The 12,904-nt window shown below is 35.5% G+C and overlaps 1 protein-coding gene across 1 annotated transcript in view; it reads left to right on the top strand.

Moving 5' to 3' along the window:
• The window catches only part of NEK1 (NIMA-related kinase 1), a 229,495-nt gene that overhangs the window by 45,976 nt on the left and 170,615 nt on the right, over nt 1–12,904 (top strand). Inside the window, exons 11-14 of the mRNA XM_006902136.1 lie at nt 10,122–10,181; nt 10,440–10,513; nt 10,586–10,631; nt 11,925–11,999. Coding sequence (XP_006902198.1) covers nt 10,122–10,181; nt 10,440–10,513; nt 10,586–10,631; nt 11,925–11,999 — 255 coding nt within the window. The remainder of the gene's footprint in view (nt 1–10,121; nt 10,182–10,439; nt 10,514–10,585; nt 10,632–11,924; nt 12,000–12,904) is intronic.

The following is a 12,904-nucleotide window of genomic DNA, read 5'->3' as shown; positions in this document are numbered from 1 at the left end:
ATATCCCTAGTACCACGACCCCTTCTAAACCCAGCCTGGACTTCTGGCAGTTCTCTGCTGATGTGCTGTTCTAATCGTTTTTGGATAGTCTTCAGTAGAATCTTGCTTGCATGTGAAATCAATGACAATGTTTTGTAGTTTCCACACTCAGTTGGGTCACCTTTCTTTGGAATGGGAACAAATATAGATCTCTTCCAGTCAGTTGACCAAGTGGTTGTTCTCCAGATTTCTTGGCACAACTTGGTGAGCACATATAGGGCAACATCTGTTATCTGAAATACTTCAATTGGAATAGATGGTATTGATTACTATCTCTAGAGTTCAGACTTACCTGTTATCTTTCATTTGTTGACTTCTTTTCCTTCTTAGAAGAACTGAAGCAAGTTTTTAACTTAAATTCATGCTTGATTTTTGGAATTTTAAAAATTCTATGGACCTGAAAATATTTCTAAATAAAACACATGACAACCCAATATGCAACAGCTCTCAAGCCTGCCCTATCTTGAGCCAGTCCTGCTGACTCTGACACACTTAGCTCCATTACCCTAGTCACTGCGTCAATCCATCGCATCTGGCATCTTCCTTTCCTGTGCGGTCCCTCCACCCTTCTTAGCATGATTTTATCTTCCAAGGACCAGTCCCTCGTGGCCATACCCTCAGTATGAGACTGAGCATCAAAATCCTAGCCTGCAAGGAGTAACTTTGTTTCACCTTCTCCAAGACAAACCTTTTTATTATCTTGGCAGCCCATGGTATATTTGAGATTCTTTTCCAGCACCACAACTCAAAGGCATAAATTTTTCTTCTGCCTTTCTTTGTCATTATCTAGCTCTTTGATAGCACAGCTAGTAATTGTGAAGACCGTGGCCTGGGTGAGGCACATCTTAGTCACTAGACTGGCACTGTTGCTTCTCAGTACTCTGGCGAGGTCCCTGACCAGCAGATTTTCTCAGTGTAGTTGGTCTTTTGATTCCTTGACTGCTGGGTGCAAGGAGTATTGATTGTGGAACTGAGAAAGCTTACACTGTTAACAGCCTCAGTATCTTCTCCAAAATATAAAATATTTTCACATCATAACAACTTGTTGGGTACTGTTTTAATGGGGGGGGGAATCTCCTATTTTTGAAAGGCTTCCATCCAAATAAAGAATTAGTATTAAGCCACCAGAGGGAGCTATTTGAATGCACGTCAGTATTTTGGTCCCAAGTTTAAGTAAAAAATGCAAAACAAAATAATTTGTAGTATGGATAACGTTTTATGGTATCTTTTCCCCCCCAACTGTATAGAAATAGTGTTCTGTAAAAACCTGCGTAATCTCTGTGTAATAACTTGGTACTTTATTTCACAAACTATCAAACTTATTTACATGTAAGACCGTAGTTATGGGCAACTGAGTAGGAGCCAATCCATAGCTAACCCTCTTTTGAGAGTCAACAGATCACCAGAGAGAAGATTGCTCATCTTTCTACTATGGAGCAGTTGGTGGATTTAAACTGTTTGACTTTATTTTGGAATTGCACCACAATTCTTTACCACTTTGCCACCAGACCTCCCTTGTAAGACAATATGGACCATTAAAAAGGGGATATAGTCTTTCCCATTTTATAACTTACTTGTCAGCATGCATCTGTACTAAAGATTGTTTTCTTGTTCTACATTGTGCATAACCTATTTAAAAGTTAGCCATTTGTAGAGATACTATAATTATTCACTTAATAAATCTCCAGTATTTTTATTTTACCAATATTGTTGGTTTTTTAAAAAATTTTTTTCTTAATTATAATGAAAGTTTACAGAGACTTTGGATTTCCATTCATACATTGTTGCACATCTCATCAATCTTAGTGTCTTTATGGTGTGGGCACTGGTGGTAAGATGTATGGTTAGCCCAAGTAAGGGTTGAATTGAAAGAACCACTAGTCAAATAGAGATTAGTAGTCAGAATCCAGCAAAATGGAAAGGAATGTAGGAGGCTTCTGAGAGTGAGTTAACACTGCATACATCAAAAGAACTATTTAGTTAAGCCTTCAAGATAGCAGAAAGAGGGTGAGATTTGCTACTATTTATCACATTGTTGATGGAGCCTTGAGTTAATAAAAGGATAAAATTGATTTGCGAAGGAAAAAAACATAAAATTAATTTGGTTTATTATGATGAATTAATAATTACCCAATATGCATTTTAAGATAATTATTCTCATTTAAATGTTCATACCTGGCCTCGTCTATATGGAGTTGTGCTGTAAATCCCAAAGTGGTTCTAATCCACCAAGGTTATATGGCAGAAAGATGGACAGGCACCTCTCATGCACTTTACAGCCTTGGAAACTCAATGGAGGATCAGCTATGTGTCAGTTCCAAATCCATGGCTATGAGGGTTTTTGAGATAGTATTACATAATGTAGTCTTCAGTATGGATTGAAGCTCAACATTATGAAGACAAAGATTCTCACCACCGGGTCAATTGGCAGCACCATGATGGATGAAGAAGAGATTGAGGTTGTTAATAGTTAACCTGCTTGGCTACACAATCAACATTCTTGGCACCAGCAGTCAAGAAATCAAAAGATGAATTACATTAGGTAAATCTGCTGTCGGGGATCTTTCCAGAGTACTGAGAAGCAACAATATCAATCTAGAGACTAAGGTCTGATAGATCCAGTCCATGGTCTTTGCAATTCCTTGCTATGCATGAGAGAACTGGATAATGAATACGGATGATTGAAGAAGAATTGATGCCTTTGAGTTGTGGTACTGGATAAGAGTCTTGAACATACTATGAACTGCAAAGAAAACCAAATAGCTCTGTCTTGGAGAGAGTGAAACCAAGTTTCTCCTTGGATACTAGGATTTTGAAGATCCATCTTGCATACTTTGGGGATTTGACCAGGAGGGACTGATTCTTGGAGAAGGACATCATGCTTGGAAGGGTTGAGGGACAGTGTAGGACGGGAAGACCCCAGATGAGATAGGTTGATACAGTGACTAGAGCAATGGAGGTAAATGGATTGGAATTAGTGAGACTGACTCAGGACAGGACAGGCTTCAGAGCTATTGCCCTTAGGGTTACTATGAGTCGCAGGCAACTTGACAGCACATAACAAAAAGAACAAATAGCAGAATTTTACTGAGTTCATATTACATAATACATTAAAGTGAGGAAGTACATAGTTTTGTATTATGCTACTTTTTAAACAATTCTTTTCAGTGGAATTACTAATGTTCTATTCCTTTCTTAGGAGTTCTTTTTTTATATAAGACAGTTTAATATTTTAACAGTGATGTATTTCTGAAATAATGTTTATTACTTTTACCCTCTTTGAGAATCATATTTATTTTACATTATTCTGAATTTTTGCTTTAGGATCAGAATTTTGATGGTATCTATTGCTACCATAGGAAACTTAGAAAATTGAAGCAATAGATAATAATATAAAAGTATTATGATAGCATTGATGATTGCTGAAATACATAAGTCTTTGAAATGGAGTTATCGAGGCAACTCTATATTACAGGTTGTTGTTAGGTGCTATCACGTAACTTTTAATGACTCAATTAAATGTTGAATTATTTTTATGATAATGTTTTTGGTTAGCATTGGGTAGGAACCGACCCATAGATGACCCTCTATCAATTTTCAGATAATGTAGATTGTAGAAATAATTTTTTTCATGAAGTTTCTGCTTCCTTTTGTATTGAAATCCAACATAGGTAAAGAATACAGTATTCTGAAATATCTTTATTTTTTTGGATTTTTAAAATTAATTTTAATGGACATCTACAGAGATTTTGGAATTCCATTCATTCATTGTTGAAATATCTTTTTTTTTTATAGCTGTTGTTGTTATGTGCCATTGAGTCGCTTGCGACTCACAGCGACCCTGTGTACAAGAGCTCTAAACGTCATTCTATCCTGTGCCAACCTAGCCATCTCAAACGCACTCATTCCCACCACTCCAGTTACAGAATCAATCCTTCTCATTGAAGGTCTTCCTCTCCTTCGCTGCCCCTCCTCTCTACCACACATGATGTCCCTCTCCAAGGACCAGTCCCTCCTTGCAACATGCCCAAAATATGTCAGATGAAGCTTCAGAATCCTTGATTCAAAGAAGCATTCCGGCTTCAACTTCTCCAGGACAAACCTGTTTGTTCTCCTAGCAGTCCATGTTATATTCAACACTCTTCTCCAGCACCTGAAGTGACAAAATTGGTGACTAGTAGATAACCAATAATTTTTTTATGAAGAATTTTCTTTTTAATATATACATAGAATGTACATTGAATTGCTTGGGAAACAGTGAAATTAACTAACTACAAATTTGGTTTGCATGAAAAATAAAAAGAAAGCCGTAAATCAGTTTTATTAGTGAATATGCATGTAGAATCCTGAAACAGTATTAAAAACAGATAGTCAGAAGTATAATTTAAACAATTATCAAAGGGAGTACATTCATGGAATACAAGGAAATCAACTGGTATAATTTTACTGCATTAATGGATTAGAGGCAAAGATTTTGCATGCAAAGATGATGATGCTTCATTTTACATACTTTGGGCAAGTTGCTAGAAAAGGCTATTCCTTGGAGAGGGACATCATGCGTTGAAAGGTAGAGGGATGATGAAGGAGAGGAAGACCGTCAGCCAAGTGGACTGACACAGCAACTACAGCAATAAGCTTGACTGTATCCGATATTGTGAGGATGACACATCATACAATAGGGTTCAGATGTGTTTTCTGTAGAGTTGCTATGATTTGTACTTGACTCGAAGGCACCTAACAACAACAAGAAGTGGATTAGAGGTGGGAGCAGTGGTGACCTAGTGGTAAGAAGCTGTGCTGCAATCTCAAAGGCATGTGGTTTGTATCTACCAGCTACTCTGCTGGAGAAGGTTGGGCAATCTCCTTATATGCTGCCTCTAAAAACCAGCTGGAGGATCAGCTATGAATTGGTTTTGACCCAGTAGCACCCAACAGTAATAGATTAGAGGAAAAATCTGCATATAAAATTATCTCAGTTCATTCAGTAATAGTAAAACTAACAGTAATTATTGTTTTGAAAGCTCTTTTGACTCGAGAAATAGAAGCGAAATTTAAGTTGATATGGTTTATATACCAGAAATACTTGATAGGCATTATATCTAATGATGAAAACCTGCAAGTGTTAGCGTTAAAGAAAGGATCCAGACAAGAATGTTTACTGTGGAACTGTGATTTAATATTATGTCAGAGGTCCCAGCCAATTAAGTTAAAAAGAGAAATAAACGAGATGAATTACAAGAGAAGAGAGAACATGGATATTATTAGCAGATGATGTGATTCCATACCTGCTTCCTGTTGTTGCTGATGATGATGTTAGGGGCTATCGAGTTGAGTAAGACTCATTAGTGATAGGGAGCTTTGTTGGCCTAGTGACAAGAAGCTGTGCTGCAATCCCATAAGTACATAGTTCAAATCCACCAGATGCTCTGCTGGAAAAGGAGGGGCAGTCTTCCTTTTGTGCCAGTCGGATCCAATTCAATGCCATACAACAACAACAAAGAAAAAGAATTTTAAAAGACTCATAATGCCCTATGAACAAAAGATCTGAACCCTGCTCTATCCTGCACCATTCTTCTACTTCCTGACACACAAGAGCCCATTGAAACAGTCACTGTTTCAGTCTGTCTGGCTGAGAGTTTTCCTCTCCTTCTTTGACCCTCCACCCTTCCTAGTATCATGTCCTTCTCCAAGGAATAGTTGCTCATAGACATGCCCAAAGTATGTGAGGTGAAGCTTCATCATTTTTGTCTCCAAAGAGCACTTTGGCTGCATCCTCTCCAAGACTTAGCTATTTGTTCTCTTGACTGTCCATGGTATTCAGTGCCCCTCAAAGGCAACTCAAAGGCACCACTTCCTCCTCCATCTTCCCTATTCATTATCTAGTTCTCAGATGCATAGCAAATGATTGGAAAGACCATGACTTGAATCAGATGCGTCTTAGTCTTCACACCAACATCACTACTCCTCAGTAATTTGGAGAGGTTCTTAACTTCTGATTTTCCAAGTCCAGTATTTCCTTATTTCCTGACTGCTTATACCAACGGTGTTAATTGTGGATCCAAGCAAAACAAAGCTATTGACAGTTTCAATCTTCTCTCCAGCCATCATGATGCTATCTATTATCCAGTGGTAAGAATCTTTGTATTTTTTATATTGAGACACAATCCATACCGAAGGCTACATTCCTTGATCTGCAACAGTGCTTCAAGTCTTCCTCATTTTCAGCAAGCAAGGTTATGTCATCTATGTAATGTAGGTTATTGATGAGTCTCCGTCCAATCCTGACACCAGACTCCTCTTCATAGAGTCCAGCATCTTGTATAATTTGCCTAACATACAGAGTGAACAGGTATGGAGAGAGAATACATTCCTGACACATTCCTTTCTCAATTTTAAATCTGACTAGAAAGCAGGATGGGTCATCTTTTTCCAAAATAATAGACCATTTTTTAAAAAAAAATTAAAAAACAACAGGCTTTGAGAAACTTACGAACACTAAAGAAAGAGGATAGTCAGAGTAGCATAGTGGTAGAGTCCGGATTGGAGGTCAGCTGAAATGAGTAAAGACCATAATAAAAATCATTTAATAATTGGAACATAGAATGTATGTAGCTTGAATGTTGAAGACTGTAAATTGTTAAAAGTGAAATAGAATGTGTTGATAGCCACATATTAGGCATTAGTGAGATGAGAAGCACCAGCTTTGGCCACTTTGAATCAGATAATCACATGGTAAACTATGCAGCAAATGAAAAACAGAGAAAGAATGGTGTTGCATTCATAGTAAAAAAAAGTCATTTTCAAATTCTGTCCTGAAAAAGAATGTTGAGTGATAGAATAATATCCATGCACATACAGGGAAGACTCATTAACATGATTAGTATTCAATTATATTCTCCTACATCTAGAGCCGAAGAGGAAGAAATTGAGAATTTTTAGTAAATCTTGCTTGCTATTAGATCAGCAGAAATTTAAATAAAATGGGAAAAAATTAGATAGTAAAGCACTAAAATGCTGAGAGAAGTACTAGATAACTGTGAAGAAAGATTTCAGCTCAATGGAATACTATATATCCATGAAGAAAGCAGATATAAACTACAAACAACATGCATGAATGAATCTTATAGTCATGATGTTGAACAAGCAAGATACAAAAGAGTGTATATTGTATGGTTCCATTAATAGAAAATTTATTAACAAAAAAAATCTATATTTAGAAATATGTTTTAAATAGGTCATTACATATTTTTATTATAAATAATTATATAGGTTAACATGGATAAATAAATGTTGTAAAACCATAAAACAAAAGAGTGGTTATTACAAAAGTCAGCATGGTATTTACCACTGGTGGTGGAAGTATGAGATTGTGATTATGAAAGGACACATGGACGGCTTCTAGGTATTGGCAGTTTTCTCATTTTTGACTGAAGTGCTGATTACATAAATGTTTCCTTTAAGTTTACTAGGTGGTTTAAATGCTTTATCTCCTTTTCAGTGAGTGACTTTATATTGCAGTTTAAAATAAAACACAAAAAACAACAGAACACACCTCAAAGGATCGGGAGAAGATGGATAAGTGGAACAGTATATAGAATCTAGGCCAAAATGAGGGAATTTGTTATATGAGAAATTATTTTGTACCAAAGAGGAAAAAGATGTATTACCTGATAATTGATTACAAAATGGTTAGATTTTCTAGACTGGGAAAAAAGTATATATTCCTAGCTCATTTCTTACATAGTCTCCTCTTCAATATATATTAATCATCTAAATTAAAAAATTAAACCATATTCCAGAAAGAAATATATTGAGGTCTACAATGCCTAATCACAACCAACCTATAACTGATCCTCCCTGTGGGTATTCAGAGGTATTAAATCGCCAAGGAGGAGATTGCCCATCTTTCTCCCATGGAGCAGCTGGTGGATTTGCACTGTGTGCCTTTGAAAATGCAGCTTCTTACCACTAGACCACCAGAGCTCTCCGAGCAAGACACTATATACCAAAAATTAAATCAGACTGACTGCTGTCAAGTTGATTCCTGTACATCAAGACTTTCCATTGTTTTTTCAAGATTTGTAAATCTCAGGGAGATCAGACCACCAGATCTTTCTCCTGTGAAACATACTTGGACCGCTGACCTTTTTGTTCACAGCTCAATACATAACTTAGTATCCAGGACCCTCAACACTGCTAGCAGTATACAGATACCACAAAAGAAAAGATTGACAGATTTAACTATATAAAAATGAAAAACTTCTGTGCAATGAAAAAATAAAGAATTAAAAATAGAAGACAGACTAAAAAACCTTTGCAAAACCTCTTATACTAAGTTTTATTTTCCATAATACATGAAGAGCTCATGAATTTAAATAAGGCTGAATTTGGACAATTAATACATACTAGAAGAAATCTAAGAAGCTGGAAAATATTCTCAGCCTTTTCAAGAAGCATACATTTAAAAAAATTGATGATATATTAGTGAAAATTCAGGATACTTTTGTGCGAGTATAAATTGATAACGCTTCTTTCCTGGGAAAACAGTTTGTCTTTTAAATGACAATTTTACTTTATAGTTGTATTTCTAAAAAATTTGCCCTTGGGAGAAATTTGCAAAGATCCATGTACAATGACATGTCTTATATTAGGTGCTGTCATGTTGACTACAACTCAGCAACCCAGTGAACAACAGATCTCGAATTTACCTTGTCATGCACCAGCCTCATCATTTCTGAAATGCTTGAATCCACTGTGTAAATCTATATATTTGAGGGTGGGAAAAATTCACACCATCCTGTGTGCAACTGGAGTTGCTAATTTGATTATCATCTTGTGTAAATGTCAAAACAGTTAATTTTTTAAAAGGTATTTTTCCTGTGACTTATTGTCATACTTTTATGTAAAAAGCATAAAAAAAGTGAAAATTTGTGTGTATATAAGTGGTGCTGGTGGTTTTGTGCCATCCAGTTGACTATGACTCAGAGTGACCCTATCAACAATGGTTCAGAAACTTGTCCACTCCTGGGCCATCCTTACCGCCTCTGACATACATTGCCACAGTCATTGTTTATTTCAGGAGGTAAAAAGTGAAAGAAATATTTTATCAATTACTCTTGTCTGAATTTCACACAGTATACATACTATCTAAATTTTTTTTTCTAAAGAAAAATACCCTTTTTTTCTTTTTTGGGCTTTTGAAATGACATTCTCATTTTGTGAAATTAACAGCCTTAATCTGAGCATAAAATTATTTAATATTTGAGGTAGAACCTTTTCCACAGTTTTTTGAGTTTCAGGAATTACTTTAGTGTTTAGCAGAAGCATATCAAATGTTACAATATTTTTTAATTTTTGGAGGCTGATTGGGAGCATAATATAGACTGTTAAGACATTGAGATTGTTAACAGCTTTAGTTTGCTTAGCTCCATAATCAACACTGTTGGTACCAGCAGTCAGGAAATCAAAAGACTAATTGCAAAGTTTGTTGTCAAGGACGTCTTCAGTGTACTGAAAAGCAATGATATCACTCTGGAGACTAAGGTATGTCTTATCCAGGCCATAGTCTTTGCAATTATGCGTCATAAAGCGGGATAATGACTAGGGATGATAGAAGGAAAATTCTGTGGTGCTGGAGAAGAGTATTGAATATACAGTGGACTGCTAGGAGAACAAACTGGTTTGTCCTGGAGAGGGTGAAAACAGGGTGCTCCTTGGCGGCAAGGATTCTGAAGCTTTGTCTGACATATGTTCCAGGAGGGACCAGTCCTTGGAGAGGGAAGTCATGCTTGCAGGGTTGAGAGGTAGCATAAGAGTGGAAGACCCTCAATCAGATGGATTGACTCAGATTGGGCTGATTGTGGGGTGGGGTTTAGTTGTGTCAGAGACAATAAGATTAGCTCAGGTTGGAGTGAAGTTCAGAGCTATAGTTTGTAGGGTTGCTATGAGTTGGAAGTGACTTGAAAGCAGATAACAACATAGCAGTATTGGTTTTTTACCTTTTCCTTTTTAAATTTCCATAAATTTGAAATTTTGAAATGGTTCCTCAGCCTATCTAATTTGTAGTTTTACTTTTTGTCCAGGCCCATCAAACTACAGTGAAGAAAATGAATCGTGGAGAAGAAAGGAGGAAAATGTTTGAGGTATAAAGACATGTGTCTGCTTATTTTAAAGCATTGGAAAATAATTATATTTGAAAAATCAAAACCGACAAGCAAAAAAAAAAAATCACCAAAATCTTCTAGTATAAGACCTCCAAACCTTTCCTCCTTAGTTCTTTCAACCAAATTATCTCTAAACTTTTTAAAATGTACCTGAACATACCTCTGCTATTGGTGTACTGAATTTTTTGATAAAGCTAAGAAAAGTAGGAATTATTATTATTTTTTTTTTTCTTTAAGGAAGCACCAAGAAAAAGAAAATTGGAATGTATTGAAAAGGAAAAGAAACATAAGGATCAGGTAGGGGGTTTTTTGTTGTTGTTGTTACATTTCCTTTGTTAAATTTTAGATTGTCAAAAGATTTTATTTTTAAAATTGTTACAGAGTAGCTTAATGAAGGCTGAGCAGATGAAAAGGCAAGAAAAAGAAAGGGTAAGAGGATAATCTGGCTTTTCATAGTTTACTTTTCTTCTTTCTCACACCCACATATCTTTATATATATAAACATGCATATATATAATTTTATATATTTCACTGTTATTTAGAATATACGTAGCACATTATACACCAATTCGCTGCTTTCTACATGTGCATTTCAGTGACACTGATAACTTTCTTTGAATTGAGCAGTGATTCTCACCTTTGTTTTTTGTTTATTCTTCCATCATTAACATTAACATAATTCATTTCCCCCCATTTCTATCTAATTTTTCAAGTTACTGCTGTTAATTTTCTCTCACATGGACAGTTCCTTAAAAAGATCGTTATGCTCAAGGCTATCCTTTTTTTTTTTTTTTAAAAAAGGCTACCCTGTTTTTACAAGTTAGAATAATTTTATAAAAACTTCAGGGAACATTTTTTATTTAAGGCTTAAAGATTATCTCAAGATAATAGTTTTAGGGTTTCATCCAGATTTCATAATTCTATAAAGTCTGAAATCAGTAAGAATTTTAAATTCTGTTCTTTGTTTTGCTTTTTGGTCAGGATTCTTCAATGGAATTTTTGACCAAAATGTTTAGTAATGATATTGCAGATTGAGTTTTATTGGTCTTATGGCAAAGGAGGCAGTGTTCATGGTGGTATTCATCACATATTTCATACTCTCTTCATATTCCTGGCTCATCTTCTGTTCTCCAGGTGAATAGACAATAATTCTTGTGCCTTGGATGGCCACTTGTGAGATTTTTAAGGCCCCAGGCACCAAGTATTGAACTAGGAGATAGAAGCATTAAACATATTACTGGACCAATTAACGGGGATATCCTAGGAAATCATTACACTACATTTCTAAACTGAGAAACCAGTTACTGTGAGACTTTTGGCTGTATAAAACAGCCTCAGCAACTACTCTTTTTTGTTATTGTTGTTGTAAGTACGTCTGTCACAACTTTGGCAAAATCAGCTTTTTATAAACATAGTTTATTGGCAGCAGTTATAATAATTGGCCGTGCAGCTCTAGCCTTAATGCAATATTCCATTAGCATTAAAACCTCCCTTCCCTCATAACTACTAATAAACTTTGTTCTTTATATGTTTGTCTTATCTTTGTATAAAACTGACATCATATAATACAAATCTTTGTAATTGACTTATTTCACCCGAAATAATGCCATACACACTTTTTAAAAAAAATAGTGCATTTATTTATAGTTCATTGTTCTATGTATTTTGTGTGTTTTATATTATCTACTTGAAATAATATGTTGTTTCTTTCTTTCCCAAAAGTTGGAGAGAATTAATAGGGCCAGAGAACAAGGATGGAGAAATGTGTTAAGTGCTGGTGGAGGTGGTGAAGTAAAGGTGGGCATTTGACACCAGTTTGGTTCCACTATTACACCCTCAACCCCAGTTTGACATTCCATATACCTTGGTTTTGGTTCATAGTTAATTTGTATTTAAAATTATTCATTCTCATAATTTTTTAAACTTTTCCATGTATTTGATGCATAGCTTGAATTTTTTAATTGAGATTTTAATGAAAGTTTCTACAGAACTTGGATTTCCATTCATTCATTGTTGCACATTTTCCTCCCTGCTCACCCCCCCCGCCAGTTCCCTTTTCTCTTTGAAAAAAAACCCAAAATATTCTTTCATTGTTGTGCAGTCTCCCCACCTGAAATAGCTTGTATTCATAAGTAATATGTGACACTGACCTTGTTTACAAAACTTGATATGAATGAAAGTGATGATACCATATTCCTTTTAGTGCAGTCTTTTTAAAAACAAAGGCATTTTGCACAATGCTGTTTATATTTCTTCCATATAATCTTAAAAACGAGTTTAAGAAAAAATTATTATTTTTGGTATGTGTGCTGTCAAATCGGATCTGACGCGTACAGGAGGAGATTGTTCCTTCTTCTCCAGAAGAGCATCTGGTGGATTTGAACCGCGTACCTCTGGAATTACAGTGCAGCTTCCTGCCACTAGGCCACTGGATCTCCCCAAAATGAATTTTTAAGAAGATTCTTCTTTAGTTAATTTTGTTTTTGGTGACAGGATACAGAGTAAAGCCTGTTTCTTAGATTTAGTTTCTAGAAGAAATCATCAGTAACAGTGTTGACATTCTTTTCATTGTGTTAACTTGGTTACTTCTGTTCTAGTGTTTCACTTCTATTTACTCATTCCTGACCCCTATAATTCTATCTTGGCTTTTTTAATTTTTAAACAAAATTAATTTTAAATAGGAAAAGTTGTATTTTTATTAA

This window comes from Elephantulus edwardii, unplaced genomic scaffold, assembly GCF_000299155.1.
Source record: "Elephantulus edwardii isolate Elephantulus edwardi_28Jun2011 unplaced genomic scaffold, EleEdw1.0 scaffold00371, whole genome shotgun sequence".
Lineage (NCBI taxonomy): Eukaryota > Metazoa > Chordata > Mammalia > Macroscelidea > Macroscelididae > Elephantulus > Elephantulus edwardii.
The sequence above is the reverse complement of the archived record's forward strand: the minus strand, read 5'-3'. Positions and strand labels throughout refer to the sequence as shown.